Raw genomic sequence first — 18,662 nt, forward strand, 5'->3', positions numbered from 1 at the left:
TCAGTTATTTTTATAAAATACAGAAGAGTTCACTGTTATGCACTTCTGTCAGCCTTTGTCTCTCTGACTTCTTCTAGTGCTCTGAAGCTTAAATAGTTCAAAGATTCACTTCTATGGTTTGCAAGTTTCATATGATTTAACTACATATATTTCATTGACCTGATATGTGGAGAATGGTGTGAGGTAGGGATTTAGGCTGCTATGTTTTATGTTGTTATTCAATTGCCTCAACACTTTTTATTATTCCATCACTTCACACTGATTTGTGATTCCTCCTTCATCACAGAGTACATTCTCCGGTGAAATAGAGTTTGTCTGGTCAGTATGTCCATTGATTTATCGTGTGTGTGTGTGTGTGTGTGTGTGTGTGTGAAAACCCATTTCTTTACTTAGACCTTTGCAATAGATTTTGCCATTAGGTGAAGACTCATTATTTTTATTGAAGTACAGTTGATTTACAATATTTTGTAGGTTTCAGGTATACAGCAAAGTGATTTGGTGGTACATATATATGTATACATCTATATTTTTTTACTTTGGATTCTTTTCCATTATAGTTTATTACAAGATATTGAATATAGTTCCCTGTGCTATACAGTAAATCCTTGTTGTTTATCTATTTTATATATGGTAGTGTATATCTGTTAATCCCATACTCCCAATTTATCCCTCCCCCACTTCCCCTTTGGTAACCATAAGTTTGTTTTCTATGAGACCCCTTATTTTAAAAAGTCTCATTAACTGTCCTCACATATATATATTTTTTCTTCTGAGTTCCCGCAAAAAAAAAAAAATCTTGTTACTTTTTTATTAGAATTGTGTTAAACCTATAACTGACTTTCAGATGAATTGACCTCTTTACACATGCAGTATTTACATTTGTGCTAAGACCCAAAGAGAAGCTCTGAGTTTTTAGGCAAGTTACAGGTAGGCAGAGCAAGCTGCCCCAGCTCAAACAGACTCGCCCAAGCCTGCCATGGCATTGCCCCCTGCAGGACCTAAAGTGGACAATACTGTCCCCCAGCTCCAGACAAACCCACTCTTCCTTCCAGAGCACTTCCTGGACTAACCACCCTGTAAACATCATTGAGTTTGGTTCTCCTCACGACCACCATGGGAGATATGTTGGGTTGTGCTTATTTCACAGATGCAGAGAGCAAGGTTCAGGGGGCATTGGTGAGTCAGCCAGCGCACAGGAGGGGCACAGCCTGTGTTGCGAGTCCGTTTGGCTGAGCCCAGGGCCGTGCTTTTCCCAGCAAGACAACTTCTGCTGTGCATGTGTACAGCTTGAGTGAAGTTTTAGGCAATCTTATGGGCAGAAAAGGAGTCACAGTTCTCTCTGTTCTACTCTCCTGGTACTTCCCAGGGCTGGATGAAATGAAAAAAGGAAATCCCCACTCTTCTGCGGAGAAAAGGGAACTGGCCTCTCAGGGGGTGGTGTGAGAGGAATGAGGTAAATGGAAAAGGGCAGGGAGAGTCCCAGGCCCCTGCGTGCGTGTGAGCGCGTGCGTGTGCTCACAGCCAGAGGAGGATCACACTCCCAACACCCGGTGACTCCCCCAAGCAGATGTGGGTCAGTACCAGGGGGACCAGGGGACAAATCAAATACCTCTTAGATTTTTCTCAGCACCGGTGCACGGGGTACCCAATGTGCGATCCAGCGGGAACCCACATCTTCAGAGGCCATTAAGTGCATCTCCCTCACCGTCACGTCCCGGGCACTGAGGCTGAGGAGGAGGGACTGTCGCAGGTGCCAGGCTGAGGCGGCAGTGGGAGCTGGAGCCCGGGCATCAGAGCCACTCCTGGGTCCGCCCCACCACGTGGGCCGAGTCCCAAGGGCTGACGCTTCCTTCCGCAGGCCTAGAAGAGGCAGGGTCCTGGAGAGAGGATCCCCAAGAGCCGAGGACATAGGTCTGGCCTGGCCCCCAGCTGGGGAGGAACACAAGATTCTAGAACAGTGAGGAGTCCAGACCCTACCCAGACCTGGACCCACCTGAGCCAGCCACCTGCTCCTCCAGGGCTGACTCCAGAGATGGCGCTGCCCCGGGGGGGGCTCCCCCTCGCCCTGCTGCTGCTCTGCTGGGGGCCCTGCGTGGCAGGGGCCCAAGGTGAGCCCGATCGCTCCCTCCCCTCCCCCTCCCCCTCCTCCCTGCTGGGCCCCATCCCCGAGGAAGCTCCAGACCCTATGCTGCAGCCTTCTCTCCCTTCCTTCTTGGCCCCCGCAACCCCTGCTATTTCTCTGTCCTGGTCGTCCCTGGAGTCCCCGCTTCCCTCCTCTAACACTCCCGCTCATTCTTCTCTGGCCTCCTGTAAAGGCCCTCCCCGGTTGTGGGGCTTCTCTGCCCACATTTCTCACTGCGGCATTTGAGGCCTCTGACCTCCTGGCTGGCCATTCCAGTCCTTTCTCTGACCCTCCGTCGCCCCCAGACATCAGCACCTAGACGGCCTTAACCAGTTCCCACCTCGGCACCTTTGCTCCTGGGGACCCTCGGCCTAGGGGGTCTCTCCTCCTGCCTGGAGGCCCTGCTGAGATGCTCCCCGGGCTCTTCAGGTCCGTGAACGCCCCTCCCCAAGGGCTCGCTGAGAACTTGGCTCCCCGGATAACCCTGGAGACCACGCTGCCTTTCCCAGCAGCTGACCACAAGAGCAGGGTGGGGGCAACCCGGAGTGGGGCGCTGCCACACGGCCCCTGAGGGGTGGGTTTGTGCCTCTGCTCCAGGCTGCACCCGCCCGGGGGCCCAGGGGCAGGGCCTGTGCCTCACGCGTGTCCCCACCCTGGGGTGAGAGGGGCCCTGTTCCAGGAGCAGGGCGAGGGGGGCTCAGGACATATACTGTGAATCAACTAGACTGTGTGTTTCTGTGCAGACAGGAGGGTCCGCGGCTGGCACCCTCACAGCTGCAGAGCCCCCAGCCCCGCCCAGGGCTCCTGGGGACCTCTGTGGGGCCTCCAGGAGCCTCTACGGGACTCTGGGAGATGCCTCCCCAGTGCCACGCACCAGGAGGGGCTGGGAGGGGCGGTGACAAGGGACATCTGGAGGGGAGAGGTGTGACCCCCTGTCTGCCTCCCCCTGTCAGGGACCTTCCCCCTGCAGACCCTGCGCTGCCATAACGACTACACCAGCCGCATCGTCTGCAGGTGGGCGGACACCCAGGACGCCCAGCGCCTGGTCAACGTGACCCTCCACCGCAGGCTGAACAGGCGAGTGAGGCCGGGCCTGGGGCCGGAGGGCAGGAGGGGCCTCTGCTGTGGGGACTGTGCGGGGGGTCGGGGCTGGCCGGGGGCGGGGCGGGGAGGTCCCTGCCCAGGGGCTGCTGCCCCACCAGGCGGCCTGCCACGCCCGCGGGCTGGTGTCTGACATCAGGTTTGGGGGAAGAGCCTCCTGTGTTCATATCTTTGTTATGATGGTGATGGCGATCATCTTCTCTTGTTTTGTCACAATTGAACAAGATCACCGGGCAGAAATCCATCTCGGTTCATCCTCCCTGTGAGGCGGGCAGGGATATGATGAGGAAACCGAGGCCCTGGAGGTGAGGTCCCTCCCCCAGGCCACACGGTGGGGAAGTGGCCTGAGCGGGACCAGTGTCCTGCGTCCAGCCTGCATGGCTGGGCTCCACGTGCCCCCCGGGCCCTGCCACCTCCAGAGTGGCGGTTTCTCCTCTCTCCTCACAGGGTCTCCGGGGCCTACCCCATTTGGGAAGGTGCTCCCACCATTCTGGGATTTGGTGAGAGTCTGACTCACCGTCATAGAAATAATGAAACAGCGGGCATCACAGGGTCTGGGGTGTCCCCTGGAGGCCGCCCCTGGGAAGGAGCCGCTCTCACCCCACGGCGTCACTGCAATTCCGCTCTCTCCCCTGCCCTCCCGGGAGCCTCAGACTTCCTTGTCTGCTGTCCTCAGCCCCCACCCCACCTCCCACCCTTAGCTGTGACCCACTTCCTTCTGCTTGGGGACAACAGATCCTCCCACCCCGACCCCTAGCCCCCCACCTCACACGTCTGCTGCCTACCCGGCCCCGCCCTGCAGGATCTGCCCTGTCCCAGGGCTGTCTGAGGCTGCAGCTGGGGTCCCACCTGGTCTTGCTGCTCAAGGACATCGCTGCCACCACAGTCCCCACTGTCCCCGTGCCATCGACGGGCCCGCTCCCGGGATCCACTTTCAGATGCCAACCAGTCTGCAGCCCCAGAGCCTCCTGAGCCCCATCTCCTGCATCCGGGCCCTTCTGTCCTCTGCTTCCCTCTGAGGCAACCTCCTCTAAAGGGTTGTCTAGACCCCTGTAGCCAGGGTCTCTCAGTTACACCCTCCTGAACCCACTCCCCAAGGACTCTGCTGCCCCCACCAGGTCACTTAAACTGTTCCTGCTGAAGTCAGCACTGCCTTTCCTGGTGCTAAATCAACGGTCAGTCCCAGCCTTCTCCCTACGGACCTGTAGGTAGCACCTGACTGGGACTGACTTGGCCTGAGCATGGGGTTCTGCTGAAGTACCTCCCTCCCCTAACCCTGGCCAGCATCCTGGTCTTTCCCCCTGTCTCCTTGGCCCACCCTTTTCCATCTCCTAGTCTGTTCTCTTCTTGTGTCTCTTCCCTGAAGAGTGAGATGTCCCAGGGCTCTTGGACCTGCACTCTTGTATCCGGATCCAATGGCAGAGATCCAGCCTCAGACTATGGCTATGACCCTTACACGCTCTCTCCAGCCCAGATCTTCCCCCAAGTTCCAGACCTGTAGGTGCACTTGCCTCTCCACATCATCTCTTATAGGTGTCTTCAACTCCAAATGTCCCAAACCACATTCCTGCTCTGCCCCCCAAAGAAGGTCCCTGTTCCAGATCCTCATCTCAGTTCACTAAATGCGAGCTCCTAGGGGCTCAAGCCAGACAAATGGGAGGTTTTTTATTTTTTGGGTTTTGTTTTTCAGTCACCTTTCCCTCCTTTCCTTCTCCACCACAGCATTCAATCCATCAGCAAATGCTGTCAACTTAATCTTCAAATAGAATGTGAATCTGGCTAACACCATGGTTCAAAACACTTCCTATCACTGAGATAGTCCAAAAGCCTCCTAACTGGTCCCTTCACTTCCAATATTGCCACCCCCTGCAACCCAATGTATCCACAGCCCAGGAGCCAGAGGAATCCTTTCAAAGCATGCCAAAATGTCACTCCTTTGCTCATAACTGAATTGTCCCCAGTTCCAGTGAAATCAAAATAATCAAATTTCCTTAAATTCCTTTTGAGCACCGGCCTCCCATCACCTCCCACAACTAGGCTTCTAGACCTCCCACCCTTACATCTCTACTCTGTGCACACTGGTTAACTGCCTACTTATACAGCACTCCAAACCTGTGCCTACCCCAGGGCCTTTGCACTTGCTATTCCCTTTAACTGAAATCCCCTTTGCCCGAAATCCCCTTTCAGAATCCGCATGGAGTCCTCTCTCATCTCCTTCAAGTTTCTGCTCAGATGTCGCCTTTTCTAAGAGACCTTTCCCGCCTCCCTTATTTCAAACTGTATCCCCAACCCAGCCCTTCTGGCCTCTTCATACCTCTTTCCCTCTTGACTTGTCTATGCACAGTTTTCTCCATTTGACACACACCCTAGTTTCTTCAGTTGTTTCACGTGTGTCTCCCTCTATTAGGATGTCAGCTGTGTTGGCAGGGATGTGTGTGTGTTCTGTTCCCCGCCAGGCCCCCCGATCCTAAACAAAGCCTTACACATGGGAACCACTCAGCAATGCTTGTGACTGGGTGCTTCTTCTTCTCTCTGGGCTAAGCTGCATCCTCTCCTGACAGGGGCCTTCCACAGCCAGTGTCCTGCGATCTCAGTGATGGCATGCCCTGGTTCGATGGCCATTGTCCCGGCTGTGTGCCCAGAAAATGTGTCATTCCCTACGAAGTTTTCGTCATTGCTGACCGTGACTACTTCTCATTCCGACCGGACCAGCCTCTGGGCGCCCAGCTCACCGTTACTCTGAGTCAGCATGGTGAGGCCTGGGGGCCCTGGCCAAGGGTGGTCCCCTGCGTGGACAGGGGTGTCCAGGCTGCAAGAGATGGGCCAGGGAGGGAGATCCTTCAAGGGGTGTAGACACCAGCTTGAGTTGGGTTTGGTTCTTGGGGGAAGAGGATACGGTCTCCTTAGATGGAGGCACTGGGGCAGGTTCAAGGTGAGGAGCCCCAGCCAAAGGTACCCACCCCCTCCCAGATGCTCCAGCACCTGCCAAGTTATTGCCTTCCGGACCTGAGGCTTCCCCTCTAGAAGAACAGTCCTTCCTAGTCAGATACAAACGTTATTCTTTCATCAATTTGGTCTCATGGAACGTCTGTGACGACCCATTTAATAGATGAGGCACTTGAGACCCAGAGCAAATACGTAACTTTTCCGAAGTGCCACCATGAACCATCGTGACAGAGATGGGCTGGACTTGCCGAGTGCTCCCTGCACGTTGGAGATGGAGGTCACCCCCTTACTGCCCTCGCTGCGTGGCCCCTAGTGTGTGCGCTGCGTGTCCACAGAGCCTAAGAAAGTCAATGGTCTTGGGCGGGAGTCGATGATCATTTTATATAAATAGTCAGGCTTCATTTAACTGCAACTCAGACAGACATATAACCAGCACTTTCATCACATTAATTCAATTATATTTGTGCTTAGAATGATCCTGAAATAAACATGGGGTCATTTTTAAAAATTAGTATTGACATGGCAAGAAATCTGCAGGAAACACTACTTGATCTTATTTAATCATTACAATAATGTGTGGTGTCGTGCACTATTGACATGGCAAGAAATCTGCAGGAAACACTATTTGATCTTATTTAATCATTACAATAATGTGTGGTGTCACGCACTATTGACGTGGCAAGAAATCTGCAGGAAACACTACTTGATCTTATTTAATCATTACAATAATGTGTGGTGTCATGCACTACTTTTTACCCCATTTCACAGATGATGAAACAGGCTGAGAGAGCAGGAACTTGCCCAAGCTTAGGGACTCAGATGCTAGTGTCTGAATTTATTGTCCTGGATCCCAAAGCCTGGGCCACCTGCTGCTCCTTGCAAGTGCCGGATGGGAAGGGGCTCCAGCCTTTGCTTCCTGCCTCTGTTCATCCCAGCAGCACAGAGCTGTTGCCTGGAGGAGGGGTTGGGTTAGGCTGTGATGAATTCACTCCACACAATGTCTCAAAATATGTGTCTGATGGATGAGAAGGAGTCCCGTCCCGGTGGAGCTCAGAGCGTACAGGGCAGGACACACGAGATGTTGTCGGGTGTGATCACTTACTGAAGGCGGGTGCGTGCCACGTGCCGAGGGGCAGTGGACAAGGAGTCCCTGGGAGGTCAGGACAGGCTTCCCCAAGGAGGGAGCTTTGCAGGGAGATCTGAAGGGTGGGAGGGAGGAGAGTGAGAAGAGCATCCTGGGCAGAGCAAGGAGTGTGTGCAAAGGCTGGGCGACTCAGGAAGACGCGGCAGGTTGGGAAAACCACAGAAGCGTCAACTTCAAGAGGACTGGGCAGTGGTAAGGAGGGGGGTAGGGAAGGCAGGGGCCTGACCTGGAGAGGCTTCTGTGTTCTGCAAAGGAGTTGTTTAGGGGTCAACATCTAGACAATGGAGAGCCACTGAAAGGGCATGTCATGATCAGATGTGGGTGTGAGGATGTCAGAGGTGGGTGATGTACAGTGTAGACGGCAGGCGACAGGATGCGGTGGGAGGACGGAGAACAGAATGTGACCTAAGGTACTCATCCCAGAGAGAAATGATAGGGATTCAACTGCCGTATGGCCAAGGGATGGGAAATTGGAGGGATACAAATCAAAGTCAGGATATACAAGCAATTCATTCATTAATCCGCTCTTCAACAGAACACTTGCACATACAGGAAAGCAGTGAACAAGCCATCAGTGTCCCTGGCCCTGTGACGCTTATGGGGTGATGACAGGTGTCATGGTTGAGATGGGGACGTAGAAATGGGGAGGGCGTAGAGTGGGAAGTTCAGTTTTAGCCCAAACCATTTAGGCAATGATTCAGGGAGGCCTTGAGGTGCTGGGGAACCGAGAGATGTGCATCTGATCTGGTCTGAGGTTGCACATGTGGGGATCTGAATATTTCACTTCCTGTGTCACCTCCATCTGTGAAATGAGCTCATGGACTACATCTCTCAGGTTGGATGAATAGGTTTTCCATCGGTTTCCCAGTCTGTTCAGTTGGGAGGAGCTTCCTAGAGCTCCAGGCTGACAAGGAGTCCCACTGCATGACAGGCTCAGGGGCTAGGAGTGCATGATTGATTAGTGATGCCGGCTGGGGCTGGGGCTGGGGCAGCAGTGCTCTGTATCTGCCATTCCGGACTGAAGATTTTCTGAGGCTCCAGCTCTGACATGCTCTCTCGTGCCCTGTTCCCTGTCAGGCATAGCATATTGACATCTGGCTTGGCTCTTATGGATTTTTTTGGGTTGGAACGTCAACTCTCAGCATTCAGATATAGAAGCTTCAGGAAGTCTGCAGCCATGCCATTCACGGATGAATCTGCTCACCCAGTCCTGTAGGTGCCAGCAGGTGTCTGCTTGCTGTTGGTGATGGAATGAGTTCATGAAAAGTCTCTGAAGGTGGACCTACATGTACTCATTCATTTATTCCTTCACTGATTCATTCACTTCGTCCCCATATTCAATGAACCGCTCATCTCAGGCCCTGGGGAGAGGCGAGGGGGTCAGGACCCCACCCCTGACAGCCACAAGCTCCTGGACTACTTGAGGGGACAGATGTGGAAGCATCTATATCCTCCAGGGCTATAAGGATCATACAGAGGGCTATGGTGGGGCAGGAAAAGGAGCAAGGGATTCTGCCTGGGGGAGGGGTCCAAGAATGTTCTAGAAGAGGAGACATGTCTGCTGGGCACTGAGAAGTGCAGGATGACACTGGACTCCGGAAATAAGAAAGTGTGGACAGGAGAGGGAGTAACATGAGTCACAGCGTCCTCTGCTGGGAAGGAGGCCACACAGACCTCCTCATGGGCAGTGGGGACAGAAGGAAGCTCCACTTGGAGTGTAACCGCCAGCACTTTGTATGCGCTTATGTTCTGTGCGCCCAGCAATCTGCACATCTTCATTCACATACACGTTGAAGCCTCACGATTCAGCAGATGAAGGTCTGAGGCCCACAGAGGTGAGGGGTCTGTCCAAGGTCGCTCAGTCCGCGGGGGCAGTGCTTGGCCTGGAACCCGGGTCTGTCCACACGTGGGCCATGCAGGCCCTGAACCTCCCACACAGTCGTCCAGCCCCTTAGGGACCCTTTCCTTCCTCTCCCTCCAGTGCAGCCCCCCGCACCCAAGGACCTCAACATCAGTGCTGCTGGGGACGGTTTCCTGCTGTCCTGGAGTGTGGCCCATGGGGGTTCCCAGAGCCACTGGCTGTCCAGCCTGGAGTTTGAGGTGGTTTACAGGCGGCTTCAGGACTCCTGGGAGGTAGGGACCCCACCAGCTGTGCCCTGCGCCCACGGGGACCTGGCCCAGCTGGCCCTGCTCCAGCAGCCCCTCTCTCCCCCAGGACGCCCCCACCATCTACTCCAGCTCCTCCCGGGCCATCCTGGGGCCAGAGCACCTCATGCCCAGCAGCACCTATGTGGCCCGAGTGCGCACCAGGCTGGCCCCGGGCTCGCGGCTCTCGGGACGGCCCAGCCAGTGGAGCACGGAGGTTCGCTGGGCCTCCCCGCCAGGTAACAGAGTCGGAATTGGGACGCTGCCCCCCTGTGGGGAGGGCAGCTCATTACAGCTCCTGGACAGAAGGCGTCCCAAGGGTCCGCACCGTGGGATCCACGGAGGCTCTGAGCCATGTGTTCACAGTGACTTCCCTGGCCCGCCCCGTCCCTACTGTGACTCTGCACAGGCAGCGGCTGCATCTGACTCACTTTTGGGCCCCAGTTTGTTGCCCACTTTCTGTGGGGGAACAATTACAATTTAATCACAATGGCATATGAGCGCCTGTGTTTTCGTGAGAGCTGCACCATACGCAGACATCCCAACGTGATTGTGTTAAAGCCCCAAACCCTGAGGCTGACATGCCCTCCCAGCTTTGCACAGGGGGGTGTGAAGGCTCACAGAATTCACTCTCTGACCTGTGTTTACACAGCTGGCCCTTCGGGCTGAGCTTAACCCCCGGTCTTTTTGGCCCCATGATCTCTCTGTGATGAGCCTCCTGGTGGGCCCACTGAGGGTCAGGGAATGAATGAATGAGGACTGAATGAGGGGCTGTCTCCCTCCCAGGGAACGAGTCCCAGCCCCAGAACCTCCAGTGCTTCTTCGACGGGGCTGCCCTGCTCAGCTGCTCCTGGGAAGTGAGGTCCGAGGTGACCAGCTCGGTCTTCTTCGCCCTCTTCTACAAGTCCAGCCCCACCGCAAGGTGAGAGTCCCCTGCCTCTGTCCCCTCTGCTCCTCTAGGCCTAGCCCTCTCCTGGCCTCCTCCCGCTCCTGGGGGCCCAGCAGAAGCCACAGTTCATCTGGAGGTCTCATCCCTCATGTGGCCCTGCCTCCCCTTTCCTCACGTGTGCCGTGATCCTCAGGGAGCAAGAATGTTCCCCAGTGCAGACGGAGGAGACCAGCAGCCCTTACGTCCGGCACTGCTGCCAGATTCCCGTGCCTGACCCCAGGAACCACAGCCAGTACATCGTCTCTGTTCGACCAAAGGAGGAAGAGAAACTTATAAAGAGCTCAGATAACAGTGAGTTTGCCCCCAGCCTCCTGCACGGAGAGTCCTGTGACAGCACTGTTTCCTTTGGAACCCATATAAACTCAGGGTTCCTCATGGCCCAGTCTTCATGTGTGTCACTTTCAGTGAAAAGTCCAGGGAGCAAATTGAACAAACATGATTCCAATGGGTCCTGGAAGTTCTCAAGGAGCAATAATGCAACAATGACAATGGTAAATTACATGAAGGAAGACGCAATTGATATGCTCAAGAATATCAATACTAAAACCTTTGACCTTATTCTTTTAACTCTATTTTCCCTTCCAACTCTGCAGCTGCTCTGAAGTTCCTACTGTTGCCCATGGCCTCTTGGTCCTCCCACCAAATTTTCCCTTTCTTTCCCTGATTTGATTTTTCTCTTTTAGGTTTCCAAAGTCCTCCCCTGACTGATATTTTCAGTCTTCAAGATAATTGATCTATGATTTACTTCTTCAGCTGGGGACTAGAGTGTATGCAAATGGACTGTAGTTCCTTACAGGTTAATTTTCCTGATTCCTGGTACATAGCAAGGACCTTACGCAGAGGAATCTCCTGCATCGCTTCACGATGATCAAGTTCTTCTCCCCAGTCTCTAGTGTGTGTCAGAGACAGCAGCCAATTTGTCCTAGTCACCTGGGTTTGAATACACTACCTACTCCTGGGATCCTCCAGGCTGCAATCTTTGTCTCTACCACTTGTTAGCTGCTTGTCCTTGGCAAGTTACCTGATCATTCTGGGGCTCAGTTCTCTGTCTGAGAAGTGGAAAAATCGAGTATTTACTACATAGGGTTGTTGTTAGAATTGAGAGAAATAATTCACGTAGATTTAGCATTAATAATAATGCTTAGAACGCTGTCAATACTCTAGATTAGAAAAAAATTAATAGTCATTTTATTTCTACTTAAATACTCGGGGTAACCCATACTTTGGGTCACCTCACTACAAGACAAGTGGATCTCAGCATCTCCCAAGAGAAGGGCGGCTCAGGTCAAAAGAGATGACATGGTGAAGTGGGGCTGCAAAGACCCTGAGACGGTGAAACCCGGGGTCTGGGTCAACGGAGAGAGCACCTGTGACCAGCAGGGAACACAAGGGATAGTCCACTGGAGGAATGTTAGAAATGATGGTCTCTAAAAGTTTCCCTCCCTCCAGTCCAGATGGCTCCCCCAACCCTCAACGTGACCAAGGGCACGGAAGGCTACATCCTGCACTGGAAAGAAGAAAAAATGAACTATGAACACATAGCTTGCATCTTCCAGGTCCAGTACAAGAAAGAAGCAGCCTCATGGGAGGTGAGGGCCTGTGCCCGAGCAGTGGCCTGGATGGGGGAAGGGGGAAGTGAGAAAGACCAGGGAGAGGGCTACCTGCCAGGTTCCTGGCTCCCAGCAGGTGCCCAGTCAGAGGGAGCCACTGGGACTTGGTCATGCCCCTGTGCAGTCAGCAGGTCACTGTCCCTTCCCTTGGTGAAGGAACTGAGACTCACAGAGGTGATGTGAACCTGGCCAAAATGAGCACGTGACCCTGAATCGCAAAGGAGGTGTAGACATCAGGACGCGAGACAGCTGGAGCAAGCGTTTTCAAAAGTCATAAAGGGGGCGTTTCTTCACAAGAATCTCATCCAGAATGCAAATGTGCAGCTGCTAAGAGGAGAGCTGCTCCCCGCGAGGCGGGCAGGGCTCCAGCCTGGGACTCAGTATCTGGCCCCCACCCCCAGGTATCTATCAGGGCCTGTGGGCAGAACCTGGGGCTCCACAGAGGCCAGTTCAGAAACCTCGGAGCCAGGCCCAGCCCTTCAGGCTGGAAATGGGGAGACTGAGGCCAGAAGGGGGTGTGTCAGTGGTGGAGCTGGAAGTGGTCCCTGGGCTCCTGAACATCTGTCTAAGGGTCCAGAGTCCAGTCATCCTGCACTGCACTCTGGGAAGGCCATAATTAGGATCCAGGCTGTCCCAAGAGGAGCTGGGAGGTTGAGGGGGGACATGGTGACTGACTCCTCAGGGTTTCTGGGCCTCGGTGTTGTCATACGTCACGGGGTGCATTGCAAGAGGTGCTGTCCCTGATCCTGTCTGGGTGCTGTCCCTCTGTGGGCACTGGAGTATGGTCCTCCGTGGTGGGAGTGATGCTGCCTCAGATCTGGGGATGTGACTACAAGGTGGCGACTGATGGGTAGCAGAAAATCTGGGGTGCTGAGGCGGGAGGGCTTCATAGCTGTGCCCACGTGCACCAGACCTCAGCACACCTGCTCACACACCTGCACCCACAGGAGACCAAGACAGAGGACTTCCAGAACGCCCACAGCATGTGCCTGCCACCTCTGGAGCCTGCCACCAGGTACCAGGCCAGAGTGAGAGTCAAACCTGACCCCCGAGGCTACGACGGGATCTGGAGCGAGTGGAGTGAGGAGAGCTCCTGGGACACTGAATGGGGTATGTCCTCCCGGCCCCGACTCACCCCTCCAGGCACAGCCCCACTGGGCAGAGGACGGGGATGATATGGACATGAGATGTAACCCCACCCCAGGCTAGCATCCTTCCCTGCCAGGTGTCATTAGAGACGAGAAAGTGACACCTGGTGTGCAACACGGACTGCAGGCGAGGTCTCGAGAGGGCAGAGGAGAGCACGTCTCACCGACAGGTCTCCCGAAGCCTGGACCTTAGCCCTCTATTAATATGGCCCATGCTTTCATTAGCTTTGGTGGCAGCTACTACCCAGGGACCACTCAGCCTGAGTTTTCTGTTACCATGAAGAGCTACAGACTGGGGCCTGGGATTGGAAAGCTTTGGTCTGATTTCTCAACCTTCCCTCAATCTGCACTTGCTAATTTCATTTATCCGTCACCATCACCATAGCGGCCACCAGGAGACAAGTACAGAACAAGGTCCGGGATGTGGTAGCAGAGAGAGGAAAAGTGTTGGCAGCAAGGCGCTCAGTCCCAGCCAGCCGTAGCAGGGAAACAGATGAGGAAGAGGACCCCAACCAAGCAGAAAGAAGGGCTGGGCCCCTGGACCTAGGGAAGGGGCAGGGGAGCCCTGGAGGCACCCAGCCTCTGACGGGCTTGAGGCCAAGTGGAGAGTTGTGAGGGCCCCTGATGGGCCTTTGCACCTTCTGGTTCCTCCACCGTCACCCCTTTCCCCGTCTCGGCCTCTCCAGTCCTCCCTGGTCTTGATGACCACCTTCTACGCTGCCTCCTTCAGGCAGTGCCCTGAGACTGCCTCTGGCTGCAGTCACTGCCCACCTACAGCAACACCTGCTACTGGACAGGATCTGACCCTCTGTGTCCTGCCAGCCGTCCAGCACTGTGGGCGGCTCAGACAAATGCCCTCTTCTGCTTAGTCTGTTTCTGGCCTCTTCTCCCCCTCTGCATGCCAAGGCACCAGCTTCACCTCGTCTCCTGAGCCCCCAGCCCTTTCCCTCCCCCGTGGTTAATGCTCCTTTTTCCTCCTGGCTGCCTGGAAGTGCTGCCCATGTGGGTCCTGGCGCTCATTCTGGTCATCAGCACCTTGACCCTGCTCGTGTCCCTGCGCTTCTGTGGCGTCTACGGGTACAGGTAAGGCGACTCCAAGGTGGGGGCGGGCGCTACCCAGGGCCCCAGACGATGCCAGGGACCCCAAGGCTGACTTTCTCCAGTCTCTGCTCTGCAACTCACACGCTGTGGGGCCTTGGTCACAGCTGCCCTCTCCCTGGGCTTGACTTTCACCTCGGTACCTGAGCGCGAGGCAGCTGCCCTGAGGTCTTGGGCAGCGGTCACCTCCCTGCTGTCTTTCCAGGCTGAACCAGAAGTGGGAGGAGAAAATCCCCAACCCCAGCAAGAGCCACCTGTTCCAGGTAGGGGCTGGCGGGGAGGGCGGCGGAGCCGCCGGGCCCCTGTGCTGCTGCGCCCACGCCCCCACGCCCGGGGCCTCCTCCCCTTCCGGTGGGCCCTGAGTAGGGGTGGTATGTGGCCAGGGCAGGGGCTGGGAAGCTCTAAGAGCCCGGCCGGCCCCTGCAAGCCCAGCACTGCGATCCCCTGGGCCCCCCACCCGATGCACAGGGTACCCCGCCCGCGGAGACTCACGTGGACCAGCAGAGAGGGCTGGCGAGGGGATGCCAGGACCCGGGGCGGCGCAAGGAGAGCCTTAGTCACAGCGGGGGCGGGGGGTGGTGGGAAGCAGCGTGGCTTCCCCAGGACAGGACAGCAGCGCTGAGCTCTGGAGGGTGGAGGGTGGGGGCAGGTGGGAGAGGCCACTGCTGGCAGAGGGCGAGCGGAGGGTGGCGACAAGACTCCTCGGAGAAGGGACCTGAGGGGCGTGGGCGGTGAGTCTGGGGCGCAGCACGGGAGGCTGAGAGGACCCCGGGGAGGGCGCTGGCACGTGGGGCGCGGGAGCCCTCTGGTCAGGCAGGCAGGGCCAGGACTGCCTTGGGAGGGTCTCCCGGCCAGTGCGGAGGAGACCACGGGTGAGCACGGAGACAGGGACAGCCCGGATGGGCGTCCTCGTGGGAACAGGCCGCCCGTCGTTGGTGCCCCAGGGCCCCGGCCAGGCCCCAGCCCCGCTCTGGCCGTGTGTTCCTGGTGGCAGGAGGGCGTGGTCGGCGCTGCCCGTGCTGAGATGCCGCCACGTCTGGGGGCTCCTGAACCCCGCCACCCTCAGGCCCTCCCCCACCTCGCCTCCTGGGTGCCCCCCCACCCACAGGCACAAACGCCCTCTCTCCCCGCAGAACGGGCGCGCCGGGCTCTGGCTCCCACACGGCGTGCGCGGCGGCGGCGGCGGCGGCGGCGGCGGCGGGAGCCACGCCCCCCGGGCGCTCTGGGGCGGCAGCTACCCTCAGCCGGAGGGGTGAGTGCCGGGCGAGGGGTCCCCGGGAGGTGGGACGCTGGCTCCCTCCTGCACATCGGGGGCTCAGGGGGGCGGCCTCGGCCCGGGGCTCAACACGAACAGCTCCTTGGAGGCTGGCTGCACCAAAGCAAGAGGCGTCCCGGCTGGATGGCGGGCAGAGCTTCCCGATTCCCAGCTTAGGGAGGGTCGTGGCCAGGAGCCGGAGACTGGAGCAGACGACCTCCCCCGGCCCTGCCGCCCAGGGAGACGCCACGCTGCCTTGGTCCCACTGGGTGGCAGAGGATCTGTGAAACCTCACGGCCTCAGCACCTGCGCGGCCGGCTCACCACTAACCCTCAGGTGGGGGAGGTGAAGGCTGTGCGCGAGCTGAGGCGTCTGTCCAGGGTGGTGCCAGTGTCCCTGCCCTTGTTCTCCCCACAGGGCGTCCCCTGTAGACTTCGGGCACAGTGAGGTGTCACCTCTCACCACAGAGGACCCTAAAGATGCCTGTGACTCTTCATCTGAGCCTGACATGACTCTGGTCCCCCCGGACCTCCGCACGGAGCAGCCGCCCAGGCCCCCGCCCGAGCTGGCCACCCCCGCAAGCAGGCCTGAGAGCCAGGCTTCCGGCTTTGATTTCAATGGCCCCTACCTGGGGCCGCCCCACAGCCGCTCCCTGCCTGACATCGTGGGCCGGCAGGGGCCCCTACCGACAGGCATGAGCAGGGAGCCGCAGCCCCCAGGGTCCCTGGAGTACCTGTGTCTGCCCACAGGGGGGCAGGTGCAACTGGTCCCACTGGCCCAGGTGATGGGGCCGGGCAAAGCCAGGGATGCGGACCTGAGGTCCAGCCCAGGCACCGAGGGGAGCCCTTCCCTGGAGCCAGGGGCAGGCCCTGCCCCTCCTGAGCCTGGGGTGATGGTGAGTGGTCAAGGCCCGAAGGACAGGGCCCCCCCAGGTCTGCCCACTGGCTCTCGGGGTCCTGAGGAAGGCCCCGTGGCCACTGGTTACGTCACCACTGCAGATCTGACGTTCACCCCACCCACAGGGGCCCCATCTCCTTCCCAGGCACCCCCTCTGAGCCTCCCCTCAGACCAGAACCCCAGCCTCTGTCCTGGACTGGCTGATGGTGCCCCTGGATCCCTAGCCCCACTGAAGCCAGAGTTCGAGGGCTATGTGGATCTCCCTCCAACCACAGGCCCATTTCCCCAGTCCCCTCTGGCCACCCCTGCCCCTCCTGCAGCCAGCAGTCCTGTCCTGAGCCCAGGGCCACCCCGGGCAGATGTGTTCTCAGTCTCCCCAACCCCTGAGGGGCTCCTCGTCCTGCAGCAGGTGGGTGACTACTGTTTCCTCCCTGGCCCAGGGTCTGGCCCTCTCTCACCCCAGAATAAGCCCACTTCCCCAGGACCCTGTCCTGAGATCAGGGACCTCAACCAGGTGTTCCAGGCCAAGAAGCCCCCAGCTCAGGCCATTCCCCAGGTGCCGGCCATTCAGCTCTTCAAAGCCCTGAAACAGCAGGATTACTTGTCACTGCCCCCTTGGGATGTCAGCAGGCCTGGGGAGGTGCGCTGAGACCCTGTAGATGTTGAGGGAGGGGAATAGAAGGAGAGGGTCTGCCTTTCCTCCCGCCCTGCCTTTCCCTCCTGCCAGCCCCTGGTCCCTTCCATGGTCCTTTCCGCAAAACCAAGGAGAAGTTTCCATGTTGTAACATGGAGACCGGAAAAACAAGTCAACCATCTACCTCGTCCCTGGACCTTCAGCAAGGTCAAGCTCCTCTTTCTCTGCCTCCCTCTCTGCCACACACACGCACACGCACACACACACTGTCCTTTCAAATTCACTTCTTTTAGGTTCTAAATTATTAGAGCTTTATACACATACTCATTTCATTTGCCACCATTTTCCTTTTTTCCCAGTTTCCCTGCTTTTCCTATTGTCTTCTGTTCCCACTGATTTATTATTAGAGTGAGTTTGAGGTCTGGGCTAAGCCTATTCTGAGATGCCATGTCTCAGTCCGAGCCTATTCAGATGCTGACATGTCTGGTTTCGTGGAGGACTTCTGTCTGTCCCTGGCAGGCATGAACGCACACGACAAGATTCCAGTTGCCCTAAAGAGGATGGATTCCTGGCGGTCCAGTGATTAAGAAGACTCCGCCCTTCCAATGCAGGGGGCGCCGGTTCAATCTCTGCTCAGGGAACAAAGATCCCACATGCCATACCCTGTGGTGTGGCCTGGTGCAGGGAGGGGAAGACATTCCAGCCCTGAGGCAGGAGGCAGAAGGCATGGGGTGAGGGCTTGGAGGTTTCAGGCTTGGAAGAGCAGCTCTGGACTCAGCACGCTTCTGTCGGGCGCTGCAGCCCCAGACATGGTAGCAAAGCACCAGCCTCCGTTGTCACTCCAAGAAATGGGCATGGCGTGAGAAGCACTGTTCTGAGCTCACAGGAAGCCCTGCTAGTCTCACAGAGGTGACTGGGGAGCCTCAGGGACCCCAGGCCCTGCATCTTGTAGAGGCCACTGACCTGAGCAGTGGACAGTGCCAGCTCCTGGTTGAAGTGATCTCCTTCCTACACCCAGGCTGGTGGGGCCTGGAGAGATTCAGGAGGGGAGGGGAGTCCCGAACCCACGTCGACTGCAGGAAAGTTGGAAAGAACTGCTCAACAAGGGAAAAAGGAAAATGACCCAAGGGCATGTGCACTTGGGCTTATAGTCCAAATCCCCCAGTTGCCCTCCCTCCAGAAAGACCTTACAAATCCCATACCCACCAGCCACGTACGAGGGACATTTGGGCTATGGCTTGGCTTACGCTGGGGATCACGGTTCTTTTAAATCTTTGCCTTTCTGATATGAAAAAAAAATGGCATTAAATTGTTTTAATTTGCATTATTTGAGAACTATCATGTTTGCACATATTTTCATATTTCTTAGGCGTTTGTATTTTTTTTTTACTGATCTAAGCCTTCGTTGTGTTGGATGTCCACTTTTTTCTGATTAAGCTTTAAAAACTGTTTAGCTCCTGCCTTTCATAGATGGTGTAAATTTGTTTTCCTCATCTGTGGTTTGTCTCTTCATTTTGTACATGACGCTTTTGGGTGTATTCAACGTAGACTTGTCTGGATGATCAGATAGATCTACGGGTGAACTTCTTCACGCTTCCACTTTGGGTGTCAAA

At 56.4% G+C, this 18,662-nt stretch overlaps 1 protein-coding gene across 1 annotated transcript; it reads left to right on the forward strand.

Annotated features, from left to right (window-relative positions):
* Window positions 1-1,926: 1,926 nt before the first annotated feature.
* CSF2RB (colony stimulating factor 2 receptor subunit beta) lies at window positions 1,927-18,504 on the forward strand. The gene is made up of 13 exons (XM_024127136.3): window positions 1,927-2,108; window positions 3,076-3,199; window positions 5,785-5,975; window positions 9,295-9,446; window positions 9,529-9,697; window positions 10,245-10,380; window positions 10,541-10,698; window positions 11,857-11,996; window positions 12,965-13,127; window positions 14,158-14,248; window positions 14,469-14,526; window positions 15,397-15,515; window positions 15,936-18,504. Exons 1-13 carry the CDS (start codon window positions 2,033-2,035, stop codon window positions 17,062-17,064), a joined length of 2,706 nt encoding a protein of 901 aa, XP_023982904.1. The 5' UTR covers window positions 1,927-2,032; the 3' UTR covers window positions 17,065-18,504.
* The last annotated feature ends 158 nt before the right edge of the window (window positions 18,505-18,662 follow it).

Source organism: Physeter macrocephalus, unplaced genomic scaffold (genome assembly GCF_002837175.3).
Source record: "Physeter macrocephalus isolate SW-GA unplaced genomic scaffold, ASM283717v5 random_612, whole genome shotgun sequence".
NCBI classification, from domain to species: domain Eukaryota; kingdom Metazoa; phylum Chordata; class Mammalia; order Artiodactyla; family Physeteridae; genus Physeter; species Physeter macrocephalus.

Excerpts from the sequence above, each read along its gene's own strand:
- CSF2RB (XM_024127136.3), top strand. The coding sequence starts at position 2,033 with ATGGCGCTGCCCCGGGGGGGGCTCCCCCTCGCCCTGCTGCTGCTCTGC. Across the intron at positions 2,109-3,075 it reads CTGCGTGGCAGGGGCCCAAG|GGACCTTCCCCCTGCAGACC; the intron begins GTGAGCCCGATC and ends TCCCCCTGTCAG. Across the intron at positions 14,527-15,396 it reads GCAAGAGCCACCTGTTCCAG|AACGGGCGCGCCGGGCTCTG; the intron begins GTAGGGGCTGGC and ends CTCTCCCCGCAG.